This window comes from Antrostomus carolinensis, unplaced genomic scaffold (assembly GCF_000700745.2).
Source record: "Antrostomus carolinensis isolate BGI_N321 unplaced genomic scaffold, ASM70074v2 scaffold7543, whole genome shotgun sequence".
In the NCBI taxonomy this organism is placed as follows: Eukaryota; Metazoa; Chordata; class Aves; order Caprimulgiformes; family Caprimulgidae; genus Antrostomus; species Antrostomus carolinensis.
This window is the reverse complement of record NW_010303077.1, coordinates 1-22,260: the sequence shown is the minus strand read 5'-3', so window position 1 is coordinate 22,260 and position 22,260 is coordinate 1. Positions and strand designations below refer to the sequence as shown.

General features: G+C 34.8%; 1 protein-coding gene across 1 annotated transcript in view; it reads right to left on the bottom strand.

Moving 5' to 3' along the window:
• The window catches only part of FSTL5 (follistatin like 5), a gene marked incomplete at its 5' end in the record, with an annotated part of 59,828 nt that extends 39,311 nt beyond the window's left edge, over positions 1 to 20,517 (bottom strand). Inside the window, 3 exons of the mRNA XM_010163970.2 lie at positions 1,124 to 1,242; positions 5,517 to 5,543; positions 20,365 to 20,517. Coding sequence (XP_010162272.2) covers positions 1,124 to 1,242; positions 5,517 to 5,543; positions 20,365 to 20,517 — 299 coding nt within the window. The remainder of the gene's footprint in view (positions 1 to 1,123; positions 1,243 to 5,516; positions 5,544 to 20,364) is intronic.
• Between the last annotated feature and the right edge of the window lie 1,743 nt (positions 20,518 to 22,260).

Here is a 22,260-nt window from a genome sequence, read left to right as displayed (position 1 = left end):
CAGCCATAAAAAAGCTCTTTGGCTTATTTTTGGCTGTGTCAACCTAATTTCACTTAAGCAGCACAAATCAAGGTATGATTAGCTGTTCAAAGCATAATTATTCACACTAAAATAAATCTTGCTGCTGAGTACAGTGGCCTTTGACATCAGTAATGATAATTGAAGAGGCAAATTCCATTGAGACAGTTCTGTTATTTCAGTGTGCTTTAGGTATTAGAGAAAAAACCCAAAGTGTATAGGTCATGGGTTATTATGTATTTCAAGGTCACTCATTCAAATCCAAATAATGAAAAAAAAAAGTTATTATTTTTGAAAGGTGACATCATATGGAACAAGTCTTAACATAGTGATTAGTACCAAGTGTTTCTGTGAGAAAATGCATCATGTCAGACAACAATTTGATTACCAGTAAAGGAAAAACAACAAAAGAACAAATGGAAGTGGAGAACACACTACTGTTTTTATGTACACTACACATGGAAACTGCTCCATAAATGCAAATAATTTGGTGAAATCAGCTATAACTATCTTAACAATAAAGTTATTGAAACTACTTATATGACTTGTAAGTTGGAGTCAAATCATCAATTCTCCAACTTCAGTGGAACTGTAAGAGTGTCTATCAGGATAGGGATTTGCCTCATGATAGCTGACAGTTTAACAGATTACAAACATCCAGTGGAGAAAAAGAAACCATTAAAAATAATAACTTTAGATTTTATATTTAATAAAGAGAGAATAAATCCCTGAATCACAGGCATGGACTTAACTGATGGACTTAACTGGGGGGGGAAGAGGGGGGAACACCACCAACAACCAAACAAGAAATAAAGAGTAGAAAGCTGTTAAAGGAAAGGACTGGGAAAATAGAAAGACAGGCAAAGAAAATAAAGGGTTTCAAAAGTATACAGGGAATACTCAATGTAAAAACGGGATTGAAACTTTGAATGTAATCAAGGAAAGTGCAGGAAATTTTGAGCCCACCATTATAAGCTACTTATTAATTGAGAAGATATGTCTGAATTTATTAAACAGAAAACACTAAACTAGCAATAATAATTTCTTATTTAAAGGAAACTGTAACTGAGAAAGCACTACAAATAAATTTTAAAAAATAACTTGCCTGAAAACCGAGGAGTTTTTCACTAGGCTTAATATGTCTCTGAAATTCACATTCCACTGGTTGTATTACTTTGATGCCATCTTCATAAAAAACATAAAACATGTTCCCAATTCCCAGACCTTAGGAACAAAAACACATTGAAATGTAGAAAATTAAATAATGACAAAAAAGAAAATCCTTGTCTTGAGCTAAAAACTTCATCACATTTTTTGTATGAGATCAATTTGTTAATGCATATAGTGCTAATACAGCTATTCCTATGGGATCTTTTGTTGTAAAATTAAAACAAGACTGTTATGTTATTCAGAATTAATTTCACATAGTTTTCTCCATTGGCAAGACAGTGTCTTTAAAAATACAGATACAGAAATACGGGGTTTGACAGCTGCAGTAAGGAAAAAGATCTTGTGAAATCATCTACATTAAAATCAATTTAATATAAATTCTCCATGTATTTTTATTTTTCTTTTTCTGAGGTATGGAAGTGTTAAAGTAATACAGTATAACACTGAAAGAGAAGTTCTGAGTCTTGGTTATAAACCCTTATTTGTCATTTCTTTCAGTCAGAAAAGGAAATATTCTCTATAGTATTTTATTGGAAAGCCAGAGTTGGGCAGATATTCATTCCAAGTTTGAAGGGCCAAAAATGTTTACAGAACTATTCAACCCTTCTACCACAACGTTGCTGAATGTGAGGCATGATGTAATGTTTTGTGGAGAAGGTGGGAACCAGACCTGTAGCATGAAGTCTCACAATATCCGTAGTCATGCTCATGGTCACAAAAAAATGATATTATCCTTAGTTTACCACGTGCCAGTTAAGACAACAGTTGTTGATTTGCTATGTGGATGTTATGGTGGAAGATCAGTTCATATTTGTAAAATTATATTAAGAAAATCACAGTACTCATAAAATTACCATTATGACCAAACGCCAGGAGCTAAACTGTGGGCTACAATGATGAAAATGTATATGTATCCTGGGTACATGGCCTAAGCTTCCCCTTGACATAACAATATTTGGTATAGGAACACAGGGGAATAAAACCCAGGAAAAATAAAACTGAATCTGAAATTCTGCTTGTCCTAAATTCTGAAGGAAATTGTATGTAACAGAGAGAGAATACATCTTAGTATCAAATAAAATGAGAACATTAAGGGTGGGAGAGAAGTGCAGTTTTGTGTACAGAATTACGTATATACACACATACATAGAAGTTCACAGTCCTCATTATGAATCACATAGGTAATACAGTCATTTAAAAGGCAGTAATATGCACAAGGTTGTCAGGCCATGCCCAGAACAAGCAAGTTGAATTATCTTTGAGAAATTTTGTGGAATTTCCTACTTCTGGCCAAGTTTTCCTAAAAAGAATGGTCAGTCTCCAAGCAGGGTTTTCCCCTTTTTATATCAAATCTATCTATCAATACAAAAGTGGGAGAGGAATTTGTCTATGCTGCATTTGGTGTAGCACAGAAGTAGGGTCAGGTTCAGGGAAAACTTCTCAATCATGTCTATTATGAGCACAGCATGCACTAAGGGCAATATGCCCACTCTGGCTAATGGGATACTTTTGTACACCTTTGCAGGTAAATCATACAGCCTATGTAAGACAGTATTTCAAGCTTTCTTTAAAAAATGTCTTTAATTGAACCCTGTAAAAACAGCTGGAATTTGTAGATAAGCTTGACTGAGGTTAGGCTGCCCCTACCAGCAAACATGGTGTAGACATTTATAGCTGAGTAACTGGCTTACTGTATCTTGGTGATAAATAAATATGCGGAGCTGTCTGGGAACAAAGCAGGGTTTTCTTTTCTCACTGGTCTTATTGACTAAATTATATTATAGTTATTGGCAAGATAAGTAATAACAGAATGTGAGGAAGTAAATCAGCTGATAGCCCCAAGTGATACAGACATTTGATAAACAGACTCCTAAAACTTCTTCCTCAGTTGCCAATCTGCCAAGGCAGGCTTCAGATAATATTCAAGCACAGTAACCCAGCCCAGACTCTTAAAGCTTTATTTCCAATGTTTGGATAGTAAAATTCACCAAACTGCTCTTCAAAATCAGTGAAGGAGAGACAGTAAGAAATGTCCTTCTCCCATTTCAATACTGAGTTAGGGAAGTCAGTTCATACAAGGTGCCTTTACCTGTGGATCCAGTGAAATGGTCCCCACTTCCAAGTTATTATGAACCCAACACTCCTCCTTTGAGTATGTGTCTACAAATATCTGTACAAAAGTCTAATTGTACAAGTACCTAATCACTTAGGCAAGCCACCTCTTCACAACTAGATCAGCTATTCCTCTAAAGACATCTGACCTAATTTTGCAACTCTCCCCGCACGAAACCAGCACATTTATAATATATTGCCAGAAAAAAATTTGCCAACAACAAAAAATGCGAATATATTTGCTTCATTTAGACTGAATCTATATTTAAAACTGGCTAACATGGATTTGAAAAAAAATGGTGGTGGTTTTGTTTGGTTTTGCATATAGATTAATATATAGATATATTTATGTGTGTATATATTGTATTATTATTATAATGCAATTTAATGTACCTTCAAAATCCTTTCAGATTTTCTGACACATACTCTTTTTACACTTATATAAGCAAGCATTTGTGATAAGACTTTTGTATACTCCATATACAAATACGCATTACAGGCACTAAAGTCTATCTGTTCACAATCTTAATCGTCCTACTGATCACCCATCCCTCCCTTCCTATCTGTTAATACTTAGAAAACAGAAAATGACAGAGTATGCATGGCCCAGAAAAGTTAGTGATGATGCTTACTGGCATCCTCAGGGTATTGCTCTCATAAATGTATTCTGACATTGCAGCCAGTAATATTTGTTGGAAACACAATGATTGGCCAATAAGAAAAACAGAAGAGATGGAGAAAAAATGCTGTAGAAGATGATATTGTCACTTCACATTCTCGAACTCTACTATAAATTGCTTTTTGGTTAGTTTCACAATAGTCACAGAGAAATTTGTACCTCTTTACCATAAGCACTCTGGTAAGCTACTATTTTTATTTGGTCTTGTCACAGTATTTAAGTTTTCCAAAGTGCTTTCTAACCACTAAAAGCAACACAGGACTTAACTTGAAAAGACAATCCTCTAAAAAATCAAGGAGGTGCCAATCATGTTTTCAGTTTTATTCAAGATAAAATACAAGCGATACCTTCCCAATAAGCAGTGAGAATACCATACGTTTGAAAACTTTGGTGTTAGAATCTTGTTGTGCATCAGTTTCACTATTAACATTGCAATTGTATGAAACTCTGAATGTGTCATTTGTACCCTGCAAGGCCAACAGAGCAGGAGGATCACAGCTGAGCTCCACTATAATCAGGGAACTGATCGCTTATACCAGCTGAGTAATCAGTAAAACAAGAATATACAAAATAAAACTAGTTCAGATTTTTAAATACATTGGGAAATGCCAAAGGCTACTATGTAATTAGGCAAATGAAATATCAAATTTTTGAATCTTTAAATTGATTTAAAATAAATATTTAAGAAACATGCAGAAATATCATTTGCAGCATGAATTCATAGCAAAGCCTGATCCACTTACAGTATTGTCAATCTTCATATGGAAATAATTGAAATATTTCTTATTCCTGAAATACATTAATTCCCAAATTGCAAATTTAAATTAAGAACAGGCTACTTAGAGCAACAAAATTAGAGCTCATGACAACACTTTGATTATGACATTTTTCTACAATATGCTTTATGAGAGTATCTCATACATACGAAAATTAATACCTATCTTTGTCAGTAAAACATACTTTACATGCTTTCAATGTTATTAACATCTGATATTGTCTGTATTTAAATTTATCCTTCAGCTGGTCACAAACCTCTATTCCCCCTCCCAACATTTTCAAACCCTTCCTGAGTATAAGAAGAAAATGCTTTGTCTCATTAAGCAACAACAGGAACCTCAATTTTAATTATATTGTTTAAGATTACAATTTTGTTAAATAAGAATGATTCATACAAGAAGATCAATCTCAACAGCATGTAGGCTGATTAGTTGTAAGTTTTATCATGTCAGCAAACAAACAAAAGTTAAAGGTCTCCATTTTAAATCTGAGCTTCTTGTATTCCTTTGAGTGATTGTCTGAAATTTTTTAACAGCCTATTTCCTTCTCTCCCCAAAAGGAAAAGCATGAGCATTTAAAATATCATTTTCCACTATATTTTTTCTTTAAATCAAATCCCTCAAATGTTGCAAGGGTGAAGGTAATTACTGAAACAGTAGAGTATAAAAAAAAAAAAAAAAAAAAGAACACACAAAAGGAACACTAGATGAGCACTTCATAGTAATATAGAAAATATGAAAAAATACATCTGTATTAGTACCTTGCTCTCGCCACAATATGTTTGCAACTGCAGCATGTAAGAGAGAGAGAACAGAAAATACAAATGAACAAGAAAAAAAACCCTATTCAATGATATATCAATTCTGAAATAATTCTGATGCTTTAACCTCTGATTCACTAAAATACTTCTATAAGTAAATCAATGGAAACAGTGAATTAACAATAAGATTAAATAAAGTTCTCTACATGACATGACAAAATTGTGATTAGCCATCATAATTACTGGGGTTGGGGTAAACCACATTACCACTCATTACACTCTCCTCCCCAAACTAACTCCACTAGCATTCATCAATACTGTTTTTCATAATTAATTACAAAAAGCATATGGAGTTTGCATACACATAAATTATGTAGATTATCTGCAGGTGGTGTAATTTTCATAATTTCCTTTAAGCACTGGACTTTGAAGAGATATCTTTTAAGACATAGTTATGAGACAAACATGCAAAATCAAAATGCATACAAGATAATTTTCTGTATTGCTGTAACACAGCCATGCTACCAAAGCTGTCATGCTGTATAAAGTTTGCCATTATCTCTAGAAGACCAAGGTGGGAACTATAAGATGGCATTGTAACCAACTGTTTAAGTTGTTTTTTTTCCAAGAAAACATAAGTTATATTTGTCCATCTGGTTTACAATTGGATTTTAGACCTTTCAGGTAAACAAAAACTAATTAACCTCATATTGCTCTTTCTGCCTGGGGAGAAAAAAAAAAAAGAAAGCAAATATAATTTTGCAAATTTTAAATATTTAGAGCTCAGCATGTCATGGAATAAGTTGTTTAAAAAACCCTCACTGAAAACCAAAGTGGTTTGTAAAATAATGATCTTAAGAAACAGGGAAAAAAAAAAAAGGAAAAAGGAAAGGAATACAACACAGAGAACACATATATGTCACATACAGACATAATAAAATTCCAATGTTCACTGAAACACAGTGTTGCAAAAGCGAAAAACATTCATGTGCTTTTTAAAAAAATGGAAAAAGTAATGGAAGACACTTTATTAAAAATGATGTTAGTACAGAAAAGTCCCTCAACTGTTGACTGCTCAAGGTTAAGTAGACACAGGAACAACTATCACTCCAGAAAGGTCCCGGATACTAAGATTTTCCCATGCATCTTTTATCTGATGCTGCTGAAGAAAGGACCAATATGGGATTTTTGCTTCATACAGTGCAGCATTTATTTCATTCTTGAGCTCTGAAAGAATATACAGAGCCCCAGATATGCAGAAGGGTCCTTGGAAAAAGTGTTAATCTACTTTCTGATAAGCTTAGGATAACAGAGATACTGGGCTTTTGTTTTTTTTTTCTCTCCCTCTCCTTTACTATTTTTTGTTTCCTGATTTTTTTTTATTTTTTTTTTCACAAATTCATTCAACAGAGCTACCTCATTATATGACCTTGGACACAGTATTTAAACTGTGTCATTCAGTTATCCCTTGAAATGAAGGTGAAGATTACTTTTTACCTTAAGTACTTTGAAGTGTGCAAATGAGAGATCCACATATAAGTAGAAAGAATCAGTAATACTGTTGGTGTGAAGTGATACTGTATACTAGAATAAAAAAAAATTCCCCTTTCTCAACACAGACCATCAGTGCAGCTTTCAAATATGTTCAGTCTGTGTTTTATTATCTTTAAATCAGCTTAATTCTCTGGCCTATTATGTGTGCATTATTTTCAAATATCATCCTTGCTTGTCCTTTAATATTTGAACCGTTAGGATCCAATAAATTGCCAGAAGCCAAGATCAATGGAGTGTGTCATTTGTCGCTTAACTCAGGCTGAGTAGTAAAACTTCACATCACAGGGCAGAATTTCTGTTGAACTGCTACTAAGGTCAAAAAGGAGTTAACATGTTTTAATTTCTCAATCATCTGCCTTAAACTTGCACTTCTGATTTCAGGTTGTTACTTTCAGAAGAGATGCACTTTGAAGGAAGTCTTGACCACATTGGCTGAGTATATGTTCTCCAGATATCCAGCTGCTTTGAATGAAACTTCTTGGCGACTAAATTACTAACACCAGTATGATTCTCAGATTTACATCCAATGCTGACAGCACAAAATGGATTTGGTTTACTGTATATTTCAGTGGCAGACATGAACGGAGTATTTAACATGTCCCTCCTAAATAACATTTGGCTGCTTATGTATAAACTATTTCATTATTCTCCTAAACTAGATCATTGAATATAAGTTGCGACCATGAGATGGAATATTAGTTTGATGCTTTATTGACAGCTGTTTTTTAAATAAAGACCTAATGTAATGAGTAGATCATCTGTACTGTAATGACAGAAAGAATGGACTGAAATGTTTAAGAAATCTTGAATTATTTTAGGTTAGAAGAAAAAGGTATTGATTTGTATACAAAGAACATTTAAGATAGAATTATATTCTTATGGCTTTAGAGCTACAGAAAATATTTTTTTTTTTCACTGAAGGATGAAAGCAACTGAAGTTTCCCCATAGATGACTCCATGACCGAAAGGAGAAGAAATTGGGACAATATAGTACTGTCCTTCCCAACAACTAAATATGGCACCTGCTTTGCGAGGCCTATGCAGTTAATTCTTTCTGCATAAAAGCTGAGAACTTCAAAGACGGAACACTAAGGTGCTTAAGTTTGTTTCCCTTTGTCAAAGTGTTAAATCAGTCATTTGTACTTTCATAGACAGGAGGAGGAAAGAAACAGCCCTGTGGTACACCACAGGTGACTGGGCTCTGTGTGGAACTGGTGGCACTGATCACAAACTTTGGGCCTGGCAGTTCAGCCAGTTTTCAGTTCACACCACTGTCTGTGCATCTAGCCTATACTTCTTCAGTTCCCCTTTGAGGGTCTCATGAGAAACAGTGTCCAAAGCACTTCTAAGGACAAAATAAAAACAACATCCACTCCTCCACTTATCAACCCTGCCAGTCACTTGGTTGCAGAAGGCTGTCAGGTTGACCAGGCATTATTTCCTCTTCATAAATCCATGCTGACTGGTCCAAAATACCTTGTCCTTTATGGTCTTGGGAGTAGTTTCCAGGATTATTTGCTCTGTCCTTCCCAGGGATCAAGGTGAGGCTGGTGGGCCTATCATGTCTTTGATTCTCCTTCTTGCACTTTTTGAAGAGCAACGCTGGCTTTCTTCCAGCCTGCAGAAATGTACCCTGATCAAGATGATCCTTCAAAGATTATCAAGAGTGGCCTTGCAATGCCATGGACCAGCTTGCCCAGCATTTGTGGGTTCATCCTATCCAGGCCCTTTGACCTGTGAATGTCCAGCTTGTTTAAATTGTCTCTAATCTGATCCTCTCCACCATAAGTAAGGCTTCCTTGCCAGAGGAAGACTTCTTTCCCAGATTGTCCCACTGGGGCCAGTTTTGCCAGTAAAGACTGAGGAGAAGATGATCTTCAGTAAACTTGGCCCCTTCCATGTCCTTTGTCACCAGATCCTCTGCCCCACTCAGCAGCAGGTCCTTTTTTTTCTCTAGCCTTCATTTTGCTGATGTTGTCTCTAGAGAAGCCTACATTTTGCCCTTCATGTTGCTCACCAGATTCAGCTCCAAGAGGGTTCTGGAACTTCTAATTTTATCCCTGCAAAACTAGACAGTGGCTCTATAGTCAGATTACAGTGCTATGTTTATCTATGTCATCTTATATAGTCTTTTTTTTCTGTAATAAAGCAAATCAATTTCCTCAGGGCAACCTGGAGGATTTTCTTTAAAATTAGTTTTCTCTTCACATTGTGAGGAAAGAACCATGTAATATATGGCACATGAGGTCCTGTAGATTTAGCCATAAAGTTCTATTTTTTATCAGTCTTTTTTCTAGGGGTGACATAGGAGAGAAAACAAAAATAATTACAATTTCCTTTGCAAAAAAAAAAATGTTAAGGGATAAAAACCCTGCTTTAAAAGACTCACTTTTATTAATTTTAAAATTGACAAATCAGTTTGAAGAAAAAAGAGACATTATTTAAGCATGCAATATAAAATCATAAATAACAGCTATCACCTCACTTAATACAGATCAAGAAACCTCACTTATTTTTTTTAACCAATCCTATAACTTCTATCAAGAAAGATGTCCAGTCTTGAGATAAAGATTGTAATGCTGGAGCAAGCACAACGTCTGAAGATGGAAAGTATGCTAAGGAACATGTTGTTTACCTTACTTTTTTGATTAAGCAATAATTAACATCTTCAGCCACATCCTATATTCAATTATTACACATTTATAAACTTTAAGGTGTAAAACTACATAATTACTAATAGATCTCAGTAAAATTTTCTGGTGTAAAACAGAACACCGCCATCTTCTTTTGTGCCCTATTTCTCTGATTTATAAAAAGAAGGGTATTCAGAAAACATACAGTTATCAAATAATATCAGGAGATGTACTCGGGGCCTTGCAGAAGACATTGTATCCAAGGAGTTAGTGACTTTGAGCAGGCTATACGTCTGCTACACTGGGCCTTGTACTCAAGGCTTGAGAAGTATATATGTTAGCATGGGTACTTGCTGCAATGGTATGTGCTGGAATGCCCATAACAACCTGCACTGCACACTGGTGGGTGTTACGACAGAGATAACATTTCAAACTGTCAGAAGATATACAGTTTTGTTTATTACACAAGATAAAAGCCACCACAGTATGGAAAGGAGAGAGAACCTCTCCATGGACAGGATCTGCACAGTGTGTCTTGAGGAAATCCATCAGGAGTTCATCTGATGTCACATGAATGCAGGGTGCCCAGCATCTGAAGGGATGTAAGATTTACTTGCTATTTATATTCCTTTTTTTAGTCTACCTTATTAAAACAGCTCTTTTATTAAACAATTTGTTGTTAGGCCTTTTAAATTTACATCCAAAAAGAACCCTCCATCATACTTCACTCTCCCTCCACCCACACAGTGCAGAAGAAGGGAGAATCCACGTTTTCTTTTTTTTTTTTTTCTTAAGCACACTTACAGCCTCATAAAAATCACTCGTCATAGTCCTTACACAGCTATTCTATGATTCTGTGCTCAGACCCAGCCTTTGATTATGAGTAGCTAATGTAACATCTGAAAGCCTACAATTCATTTTGTTATTAATTTTCTATGTTGGCCGAATGGTAATAGGTTGTACATTTTTCAGTAACTGTGTCCTTAGCACTTCACGAAATTCTGCAGCAGACTGTAACAGCAGTATAGATTCTTATCCCCTTTGGATGGAAACATCAACTGTAAAAACCCATGGTATTTCTGTTACTAAATGAATAAAAGTGTACTACAATGTCACTTTCCAAATAAATTCTGTATCCTACTCCTTCTTATCACACTGGTAATAAATGTCATTACGTTCACTTTTGTGACTCAACAGCCAATGTCAAAGCTTCCAACTATGTCAGCTACAGTGTTCTTCATCCCTACTTTTGTTTTCTCCAAACATTTAAGGCATAGCAGTTGGAAATAAAGTGTTTGTGTATATATTTGTAAGACTGACATTCTGTGAGTTTGGAGAATAAACGTAACTAACTCCTCTGTTTTCTTTTGACAATATAATTAGATTACATTATCAGTAATCAGCACACAATACTATATATAGCCAGATTAAAATAAAATTGGGGCAGTAAGATTCAGAAAATAAACTTGTTCTTGAAGTACAATACCTCATTTTCTTCCAAAATCAGTTTTCCCTTTTCTATCACATGCCTCAGTGGTCATTATCCAATAAAATGCTGAATGAGCTTTAAAAATCTATTATCTTTTTTTTTTTTTTTTTTTTTTTTTTTTTTTAATTAAAAACTGTCATTCTTCTGTACTTATTCGTGTATGTGTGATTACACAACCAGAAATTTCCTTTCTTTTCTCCTGGCATAATATGTCACAGAATCACAGAATGGTAGGGATTAGAAGGGACCTTTGGAGATCATCTAGTCCAATACACCAGCCAAAGCAGGTTCACCTAGAGCAAGTTGCACAGGACTGCATCCAGGTGGGTTTTGAATATCTCCAGAAAAGGAAACTCCACAGCCTCTCTCGGCAGCCTGTCCCAGTGCTCTGTCACCCTCACAGTAAAGAATTTTTTCCTCATGTTTAAGTGGAACCTGTTCCAGCTTGTGCCTGTTGCCCCTTGTCCTATCACTGGCCACCACTGAAAAGAGTTTGGCCCCATCCTCTTGACACCTGCCCTTTGGATATTTATAAAGATTAATAAGATTGCCTCTCAGTCTTCTCTTTTCTAGGCTAAACAGACCCAACTCTCTCAGCCTTTCCTCATAAGAAAGATGCTCCAGCCCCTTAATCATCTCAGTAGCCTTCTACTGGACTCTCTCCAGAAGTTCCCTATCTCTCTGGAACTGGGGAGCCCAGAACTGGACACAATACTTCAGATGCAGCCTCACCAGGGCAGAGTAGAGGGGGTGGATCACCTCCCTCAACCTGCTGGTCACACTCTTCTTAATGCACCCCAGGATACCATTGGCCTTTCTGGCCACAAGGGCACATTGTTGGCTCATGGTCAACTGGTCATCCACCAGTACTCCCAGGTCCTTCTCTGCAGGACTGCTTTCCAGCATATCATGAAAGCCAAATAATTTTTTTTCATTAAAAAAATATGTTTGAAGGAATACTGTCTGCTTACTTCACCGATAGCCACTAGCATTAGCAACTGATCTGATTAATAATATACATATCATAAAAAGAATTTATCTGTTATCTTACTTTTTTTTCTCATATCTCTAATGTATAAACACATGTCCTTATGGTACAGGGTAAATCCATACCATCATTATTATCTGGTTACTGAGCAACACAAGTTTTTGATTATTATTGTTATTTTAAAAATAATAATTTTAAATAATAATGAACTTATAGTACTATTATTTTTAAAATAAAATTATAGTGCTAAAAATGAAGATGAGGTTAAGGTGATATACTTTTTGCTCAAATTCCACTAACAAGTAGAATGAAAACATTTATGCACATATCTAATTTTAATTTTATTAATATTATAAGAAATTCAGATTTGTTTGGTTTATATGCAGTAGAAATATATATAAACATGAACTTATTTGTGAAGCAAACAAGCACTTTTTTCACAAAGTTTTTTATTGCTTGCTTCAACTATTTTTAAAGTAATTATGTCAATACAAATTCTATCAAAATTCCATTCTGTTCTTATGTGACATGCTCTTTAAATTCAATTTAGGTTAATACAACAACCAAATATCTTATTTTTATTAATATTAAACTATTATTTATTAGTTAAAAGTCACAGTTGACAGTCTATTTTTTGTGACATATGACTATGTTAGCTTATTGTTCTTTGATTTATTTTTCTATAACTCTTTATAATGAATCATGCTGAAGTTCTTTCCCACAGCACATTAACTCAACCCAGTCTACACTAGTAAGAAGAAGAAGTGGTTCATCAGCTGAATTTCTACCCTACACATAAAAGTCTGAAATAAAGTCTTTGCCTACGATGCTGTCAACAAGTATAAATTTGTTTAGCTCTGCCATAAAATCAAATGCCAGCATAAATTATCTCTGAGGAAATTAGGTAAATAGGTACTATTCAGTATAAGATGTGACAGGAAGATTCTATTAAAGTTGCATAAAGCCTTTCAGGGGCAATTTAGGCCATAAATCACAGTCAAAAGACTTTTAGTCTCATTCCAGGTCTGAGACAATGGAGATGCCTGGTTGCTTCTGAAGGCCATAAACCTGTCAAATCAGTAGCATTCAGATCACATAATCTGTTGTTAGGTGATGGGACTATAACATGACGTAAAGAAGGCACAGTTAGAAATAGATGTACTCAGTGGCCCAGAACAGGCATAGTATTTTTTTATATTTAGCTCCAAGACGCAGTGCATGAGGCAGAAAATTTGTATCCTCCTTTGTGAAACTAGGTGAAAGAATCTGAAGGAGAAGTTGTTTTGCAACATATGATGATGTTGTAGTGGGTGAAATGAACAACAGAAGAGTCTGGGATTGATGACCAAGAGTAAAAGCTACTAATTATTAAAATATAATCAAGTCATATCAAATTGGTCTTGAAAATGCCTTAATAACATTACTTGATAACTTTCTATCCTGATAGTTGTCTCCCCAAGGTGCACATGTATGTCTCAATAACATCTAGAGAAATTCTTAAGAAGTCATATTAATCAATGGCAAACTAAACTGCATTTTATAAAATGATGTTTTGGAAAACATTAAGAGAAATGAAAATATTGTAAAAAACAGAGAATAAAATAAACAACATAAACCCCACAAAACTGTTTAGCTTTAAAAGGAATAGCCCATGTTTTCATGATCTATGACCCTAGTTTGAAAAGATTATGCTAAATTGAAACTGAGAGGAAACCAAAGCGGAACTGACGTACCTGTCAAAATCATGGGGGGGGGGGGGGGGGCGGAAAAAAAAGGATTTTTAAAGTTATTTTTACTTCAGAATATTTTACTGGTAGTAAAGATAAGAATTTTAAGTATCTGAAAATCACCCCTGAAAATATTCCCTTGTCTTTGACGATCAGTCTTTTTTAGTTTCCTGCTTTTCATACTGTCAGATTTTTCTTCTTTAGATCTGTAGATTACACTGATATACTCTATTCCATTATTTCAATTAAATATTCCCTTGTCAGTATAATTTTTACTTCCTATCTTTTTTAATCTCACAAAACGGTTTACTTATACTCCCTAGCTATGCATTATATTCCATCTTCAGACAATGTTACTTTGACTAAAAATTCAAATTTGGACCAATTCCATTGGTCCTAATACTGCCTGAATCCAACCTACATAAATAAATACCACAGATGGAAGTTGCCATTTTTTCCTCCTCCATTTATTATTGTACTTTCTATCAACAAAAAAACCCGATAAATCTGAAAAAGTTGTTTTCATTTTAAAATCATTAGCAAATGTGAAGAAGACAGTGCTGGAATGTGTCCAGAGCAATGGGTAGTGAGTCTTAACCATTTTCATCAATGATCTGTAAACACAGAATCATTTCCTAAGAAGTCTGCAAATTACCTGTTACGATAAATAACAGAGTTTCAAATTCAAATTCTTTGAATTACTTTATCAAGTACCTCTCCAAAATAAATTACATTTTAATATAGACAAATGCAAATTTCCCTAGAAAACTAAGGAAAACTAATACAGGCTATGCAGACACTGAAGGGGCTGAGACAGATGGGAAGGAGCTGGATTTGGAAAGTGAGGCCTGACAGGATATAGGGCACGTGGTAGATAAACATATAAACATAAATTTCCACTGCTGACACTAGTGGAAAAAAGTGACAAGAGATCACTGGATGTGGAAGCAAAACATTACCAAATACATTTTTCTCTCTCTAGGACATTAAAGAAACAAATAATACACCTGATTCTGAAAAGAGTCGGTTCCCATTTTTTAAGAAAACTGTACAAAAAACAATTAAGTTCCTCAAGGCAAAAAGACCCTCTGAGTCCTACAGTTACTGTCTTATTATGAGAAATTTCTATTTAGTGTGAGTGAGAGAAAGTAACCAATATTTAATGATTGTATGTTCATAGGGTGAGAATTCTTAAGAGGTCAATTTATTGGAAAAAAAATAAGAACCAAAGAAGGAAACTGAAGGACTTCAAAATGGAAACTAAGCATTATTCTATATTAGTGAAAATGATTAACGAGTAAAGTAAAATACCAAGAGAAATGAGGGATCCTCCAACTCTTTGAGGCTCTAACTCAGATGCATTTCTGGGAGGATATACTTCAGGTAAACAAAGCGCTAGATCTTTATTGAGGCAGAACAGGATGCAATTTAATGTTTTGTGAAATGGAGGAGATAGATTTGAGTTAGATGAAATGGTTCTATCCTGCTTAAATCTATGAATCCATGAAATATCTGTTCTGAAAAATCAAACTACATTGGAATGAAACCAAAACCAGATTTTAAACTGCTATTTGTATTACAAATGTGATTATGCCAGAGACTCCTTCTAACACAGACAAATTCTCTCAGATATTATTAGAGGACCATGACAGCAGGGGAGACTTTGCTGTCTTCATAAGATTTAGACCATGTCGTTAATGCCCAGAATGCTTCTACCAGTCACCTCAGGGGTTATCCTGCTATCACCCAGCTCAGCTATCTCATTCTCAATGGCTTTAACTGCATACTTGAGGGAAAATGGAATTCACAGCACAAAAAAAGTTTCCAGTATCTAGAGAATTAAAACAGCACAGTTCTTGCATTCAGAAATATTTCAGATGCTACTGTTTTACCAGTAGGATGTACAGCTCTACTCACTGTACAGGCTGCATGGCTCTTGTTGACTATTAAAGTCATGATACTTTAAAATTAATGTTCTGAAAAGGTATATAAACCAATAAAGAAGGCACAGGAAATACAGAGGTAATTAGAATTTTTGTTTTCTTTATGCATCTAAGATGCTAATTAATACAGAAAATATCAATATCTAGTGGGAAAAGCAAAAAAAAATGTTTTAAATTTGTATAAAATATCATAATGAACATTAGTAGTTTCCAGTTATAGTAGAGCATTTTCATGAAACATTTACTTTCAGCTTAAGGCCAAATTTTCTCAGTTTAAAATATAGCTTTTCCAACAGAGATTTCAAAATCTAAAAATTCTCAGACAAGGGTCCAACTGGGAAGAAGAAGGGAGAACAAAGACCACATTATAAAATATATGCACACCAGGAAGAAAATTAACAAGAGACGTTGGTTTGTTCAGCCTGGAGAGGAGAAGGCTTTAGGGGCAACTAATAGTAACCTTCCAAAACCTACACAGAGGTTCTCAAGACAGCATCAGGCTCTTCACAATTCGCTTTGCAGTAATTAGTACTGTTGGAAAAACCAGACAGGCTTTCACATACACAACCCCTTCTTCAGGTCTGATATAGAAACAGCATACTTCAAAGCCTGAAGAAGAATTACTGAGAATTTAATTAGTAAAACTGCATTTAGACATTAGATCAGGTAAACCAACTACTTTCTGTCAGAGATGGACAAAATGATACATGCACAACTAGATAAATAAATGCTATCAAAATTATCTCACACTATAGCCTGCTTCTGCCTACAAATCTTTTGACTAATTTTTTTCATGTTTGCAGATTTTCTTTTAATATACATTTATACTCCAATATGCTGTCTTACTTTAAAAAAGAATGTTAAATAAAATGTTCCACTTACTAGAACAATAGGAAGTTCAGTTTTTGCAGATATCACCTTTATATGTTTTAATTGTTACTAGAACTAGTATTATTCTCCACATGGATTAAAAAGGAGCAGCATTATAAGACATACACTGCTGCTGTGTGATCACAGAAATTTAACGACAAGACATGAAAGTGACTAGATACTCTGGGATGCAACTCCAGGTCTTACAGAAGACTATTATAAAGCTTTTAAGAGATCATTTGCTCTGGTGCTCCTATCCCTTTTTCCTCCCATTCTTTCTCCTTCAGTGTTTAAGTGTTCTCACTAACCTGTCCTCTTTCATCTGTGGCAACTTGATTCCTCCCTTTCTTCCTCACATTACTGTCCTTTTCCATTGTCCCTCTCCCCAGGTCTTTTTCACTTCAATTTTACTTATTCCTCCTTACTTACCTTTCCCTGGATGCTCCTAGAGGACCACTCAAGGAGCCAAGAAGAGCCAAGATCACAAGAAGAAAGTTATCCTCACTCTAACATCCACTAAAGCCCATGATTATTCATAATTGCACTGGTTTTAGTTTAGGTAGAGGTGACAGAAAATATAAGATTTTCTCTCCAGAGCTGTTTAGGCTACGCATCTGCAAAGGAATGAGCTCGCTGTGCCCTTTCTGCTACATATATTAATTTTTTTCTCAGAGAATGGTACTGAGTTTTCAGTATAACAAATTCGGGATGTGTTGAAAATGAGATTCCACAGATAACTACCATAGATTTAGCTTATTATGCAAGGTAACATTAAAACCCAAAAGCTTTCACATGCACATAAGCAATGGGTCAGGTAAGTACAAAACTGAACATTTCCTTTGACTGTTAAACTTTCTAGGAAATAAAGTACATAGAGTGGCAAAAATGGAACCAGGTTCTGTATTCATTGTATGGTTTATAAAATTACTGTCATGCTCAATGCAGTACAATTGAGGATTTTATTTTAGAGCTCCACTGTAAAAGTTCTCACTAACCCTCTCAATAGCCAATCAACTCAATGTTCTAAAATGCTTTTATTTTGCTATGATTTTTACCTTGTGTGACATTTAAAAACTAGATAAACCCAGATTAACTGACAAGCTAGTGAGAATCCATTCTACTTTTGTTCAACTCAATATCCTAAGATTTCCAGGAGTACTCCAGTAAGAAAAAGATAAAAATATTTTAAAAATAAACATCTGTTTTTTTCTCTTAAAGGAGGATAAAAGTAATTTTTTTTTTAGAAAAATATTATTGATGACAGGTATAGTTTATATCAGATCACATGAAATCACATTTATGTCACTGGAGATCTTTACAATGTAACTTGTGATCTAATCAGCAGGCTTTAAAGTAGTAGAACATTGTGTTTAAAATGTGTAGGTGAGGAAACACAAACCCACAGCCCTATCCAGGTGGTTTTACCTCTGTAATTTTCTTCTCTAACAGTCCCTAATTTGCTGCATGAACCAGTGTTTTGAGAGAAATACAAAAAAAAGCAGAGAAGAGTTAATAAAGCCCTTCTACTCTTAATTTCAGTTTTCTGATGGTAGCAGCTCCTCCCTGTATAGGGACCTTTTTTTAAATGGAAGCATTTATCTAAACAGTATCTATCAAATTTGTACCTGTGAAGGCAATTTATTTATGTAGCTGTTATAATGATATTGCTAGCAATTGCTTTTTTTATTACTATGTACCTTAGTCTTCTTGCATATACAGAAATGAGTTTCTGAGCCCAGGTAAGCAAATCAGCGTCCAAGAGTAAGCATCTCACATAAGTATCTGTTGCATCTATATTTCAATGATAAAATTATGCACCTATGGACTATATGTGTATTTACACATTCACCAATATTTTAGGAAACCATGTTCAGACACCAAGGAACACCATGGTAAAATATGCCTCCCTTCAATATACATCATAGAACTTGCAGAGTAAATTACTTTAATAGGAAGGAAGGAGACTGTGTCTTTTGGATGTATTATCTTAGAAATAATTGGGTTTATATTCTGTCTTCCTTCATTTATATCTTTCATGACACCAATGGCCATCATAACAACTTACTGCTAGTAGATTTTAAAGCATTTGTTGCAAGCAGTGCTCATTGTATAGCATCTGATTTTATAAATCCTGCGAAGTTAACTGATCTAAAATTATTGCATCACATTACAATTCCTGAAAACAGTAATTTTAATAGGTGTGGCTATTCCTGCACAATCACTACAGAGGAGATCTTCAGAGGACATAACAGTTATGTAACTAAAATACTTGGAAACTGGACAGTTGGATATAAATGTTTTGTTGTTAAGGCCAAACAAGTCTTAACAAAGCATAAACAAATTCAAGTTTGTCAGGGTTTCGTAATTTGGCAACATTCACAACATTTTTCACAGACTGCAAAAGGCAAATGGAGGTGACTGAGCTACCTCATATCACCAGATTACCAGAAATTGAGCATGATCAAATAACTTATTCTCAGCTACTTTCTCAGAAATGTCTGAACAGTCATTTTCATGACACTTAACAAAAACATATTAAGATATTTCAAATGAAATTAGTGATACTGAAAGCAGCTAAGTAAAGATATTAACATTTGGATTACAAAATTTTCCTTCACGGGAGATTGCCTTTGAAATGTTTAAAGCTTAATAAACCTATATGTATCTGAACTCAGCATCTTATGACAGGAAGTGCCAGGCAGGCTTGCAGTACTACTAATTCTGCCTCTAGTATCTTCTGTTGAGTACTCATCATTGCCGAATAACCTTTTAGATAAATAGGAATGCCTTAAGTTAATGCATCAGACTCACTAGTAAAATAACTACAATTTTACTAGATGAATCTCTAACGAATATGCAGTATTCATTAAAATAACAGATTTAAAAACAGACAGGTGAAGTGTAAACTCAGGAATAGATTTTTCTGAACAAAGAAATGGAAAGGGAAAAAAGTATCAAAGCAGACAAATAACAGGTAAACAGGGTTTATAAGCCCCATACTACAGAGGATAAAAAAAGTTACTTTTCAGTAGTGGTAGAGATTTCTTTGGCACATTGAACTTAGTAAGTCAATGTAGTCACTGTTGCTTCACATTTCTGGAGAGCCACAGTTATCCAGGCACAAGACAGCATGGGCAGGCTGGCACTGATCTGGACCTGCTGAGAACTCCAGCAGGTGAGATCAAGTCCTGTGATGACACTCGTGTCATGAGGGTCAAGTGTGACTCTTGGTGTATCTCAAGAACATACAGGAAGACAGGAAAAGGTCTTCCTCCCACACCCCCATCAACCCCAGAAACCACACCAGGACTACTGCTTTGCCTTATTTAGGCATCCAGTTACTTTTAGACCTTCCTATTCCCTTCATATGCAGCATATCTATCACAAGGAAACTATCAAAATTTTAACAGCTATGCAAAAAATAACAATTCACAGAATTAATCAGAGATTTCACTTTACTTCTAAATAAACTTCAGGTTATGCACTCTGCCTTCAGTGATTTTTGGACATCACTATTAAACTTTCTTTTTAATCGGTTATCTACACATATTCATTTAAATTTAATTAATATTTCATAGTTTTTAATACCAATTCAATGTTTAAGTTTGGGCTACATGTATATTTTTACTTCTCATAATACTTACGGGTCTTTCGGGCAGAATCTTCTACAAAAAGAGAAGAAATGTCTTCATCCACCCCTGCCTCATTCTTTGCAATACAAGTATATGCTCCTGTATCTTCATAGCGCACATTGCTAATGTGAACCTCACTGCCATTTGCTGAAAAGAGAGGAAAAACTCAACATGCAGACATGCTACACTGCTTTCACATTATATATTCGGAAGGCTTTCTCTGTTTACAATAATTAAACCATTTTCATTCCTGAGTTCCTAACTTGGAGGCATGCCAAACTAATCCAAAGGTATTCAACTGGCTAGTGAATTACATGCACTATTATTATCTCACAGATTTCGCAGTACCTGAGCTGATTTTGCACTTCGGAGACAAATATCAGTTTGAGGTTTTATATATGTTTAAATTACTATGGTTGTCTTTAAAATAATGTAAATACTATGTTTTTATTATATTGCATTTGGTCACTTGACACTATCAGTGACTTTATACAAAATAACCCAGGTTTCCATGGAACATAATGGGCTAAAATATATTATATAATAATTTTTTAATAAAATTACTTGTTTCTAGTAACCAGAGGTACTGTAGCAACAGAAAAAAACAGGTACACTGGAATTTTACACCTACCCCTGTGTAGGAGTCTACAAAAACCACTTCAGGAGTTGCACATCAGCTTGAGTAGGAATGTCAACAAACAGTCCAGGTTGCACAGGCAGAAGTCTTTTAAATAATGTGATGTGAATAATGATGTGACCAGTTGCATTTTAAGTAGAGTATACCTGTTCAATTGTAGGATCTATGTCATAAAAACATCTTTGTAGGTATTCTAAAATACGGACTAGAAGGGCACTGGGTTATAATGTAATACTCCTGTCAAGCCATCTTTTGCTTTAAGCTAATGTATAGATAGTTTAACTCAGGAAAAACTTAGGGAAAATGCAATGAGATTTTCAAAATTTTATTTCAAATAAGTACATTCAAGAAAATGGAATTAAATGTATTTTGCTTAGAGAAGAACCATTCTTATTTATTTATCATAAATTTAGGATACAGAGGTGTGGGGAAAAAAAAATCCACTCAAATCTCTACAGGAGAAATTAGCAGAATGTTGCTAGGGAAGAGGAGTCCACCACTTTCTACTCATAGCAGAAAGTGCTTCTGCAAGGTAATTTTTCACACTCATCAAGAAGAGAGGGCCATGGAACAACAGAGGACTATGACACCTATAGTGAAGGTAAGACTGTCTTCAGAGAAGCATTCACTCTCTGGTTGTCCCACTGTTTCTTACACTGCAGCGTGATTGCTGTTCTATCCTAATACACAACCTGTTTTGCAGATGAATGAGAAGGTTTTGAAGGGAACATTAGCAGTACAAGTTTTTTGGGTTTTGTTTTTTTTTTGTTTTGTTTTGGTTTTTTTTTTTCCCCTATGGCTGATTGGCTGATCAAAAATCACCAGAAGGACTGAAGAAGCTAGAAGGTTTTGTGTTGGACCAGGTGCTGGGTAGATTCATTGAATTTGCTGAGTCCTGAAGATTCATAGAAGATTCACAGACTGTCCTTTATTCTCAATTAAAAGTAAGACTTTCCTTCAGTTGTTCGGGGTTTTGTTTTTTGGTGGGTTTTTTTTGTTTGGTTTTGTTTGTTTGTTTGTTTTTTGTTGCAGTGTCTTTGCGCTCTCCCTGAGGTCTGATGAGACCCCTCAGAAAATAGTACATCCATTTCAGGTATTTCTCCTCCTGTCCCTTCTACCATCAGGTCCTCAAGTCTCACTGAGATTCTTACCAGTTAAAAAACTTCTGTTTTCAACTGAGCTGCAATAAAGGTAAAGTTTGGTCCAAATTTAAATCTAGTCTCATGAAAAATAACTCTTAATAATGAATTATTATTTATAATAATTTATAT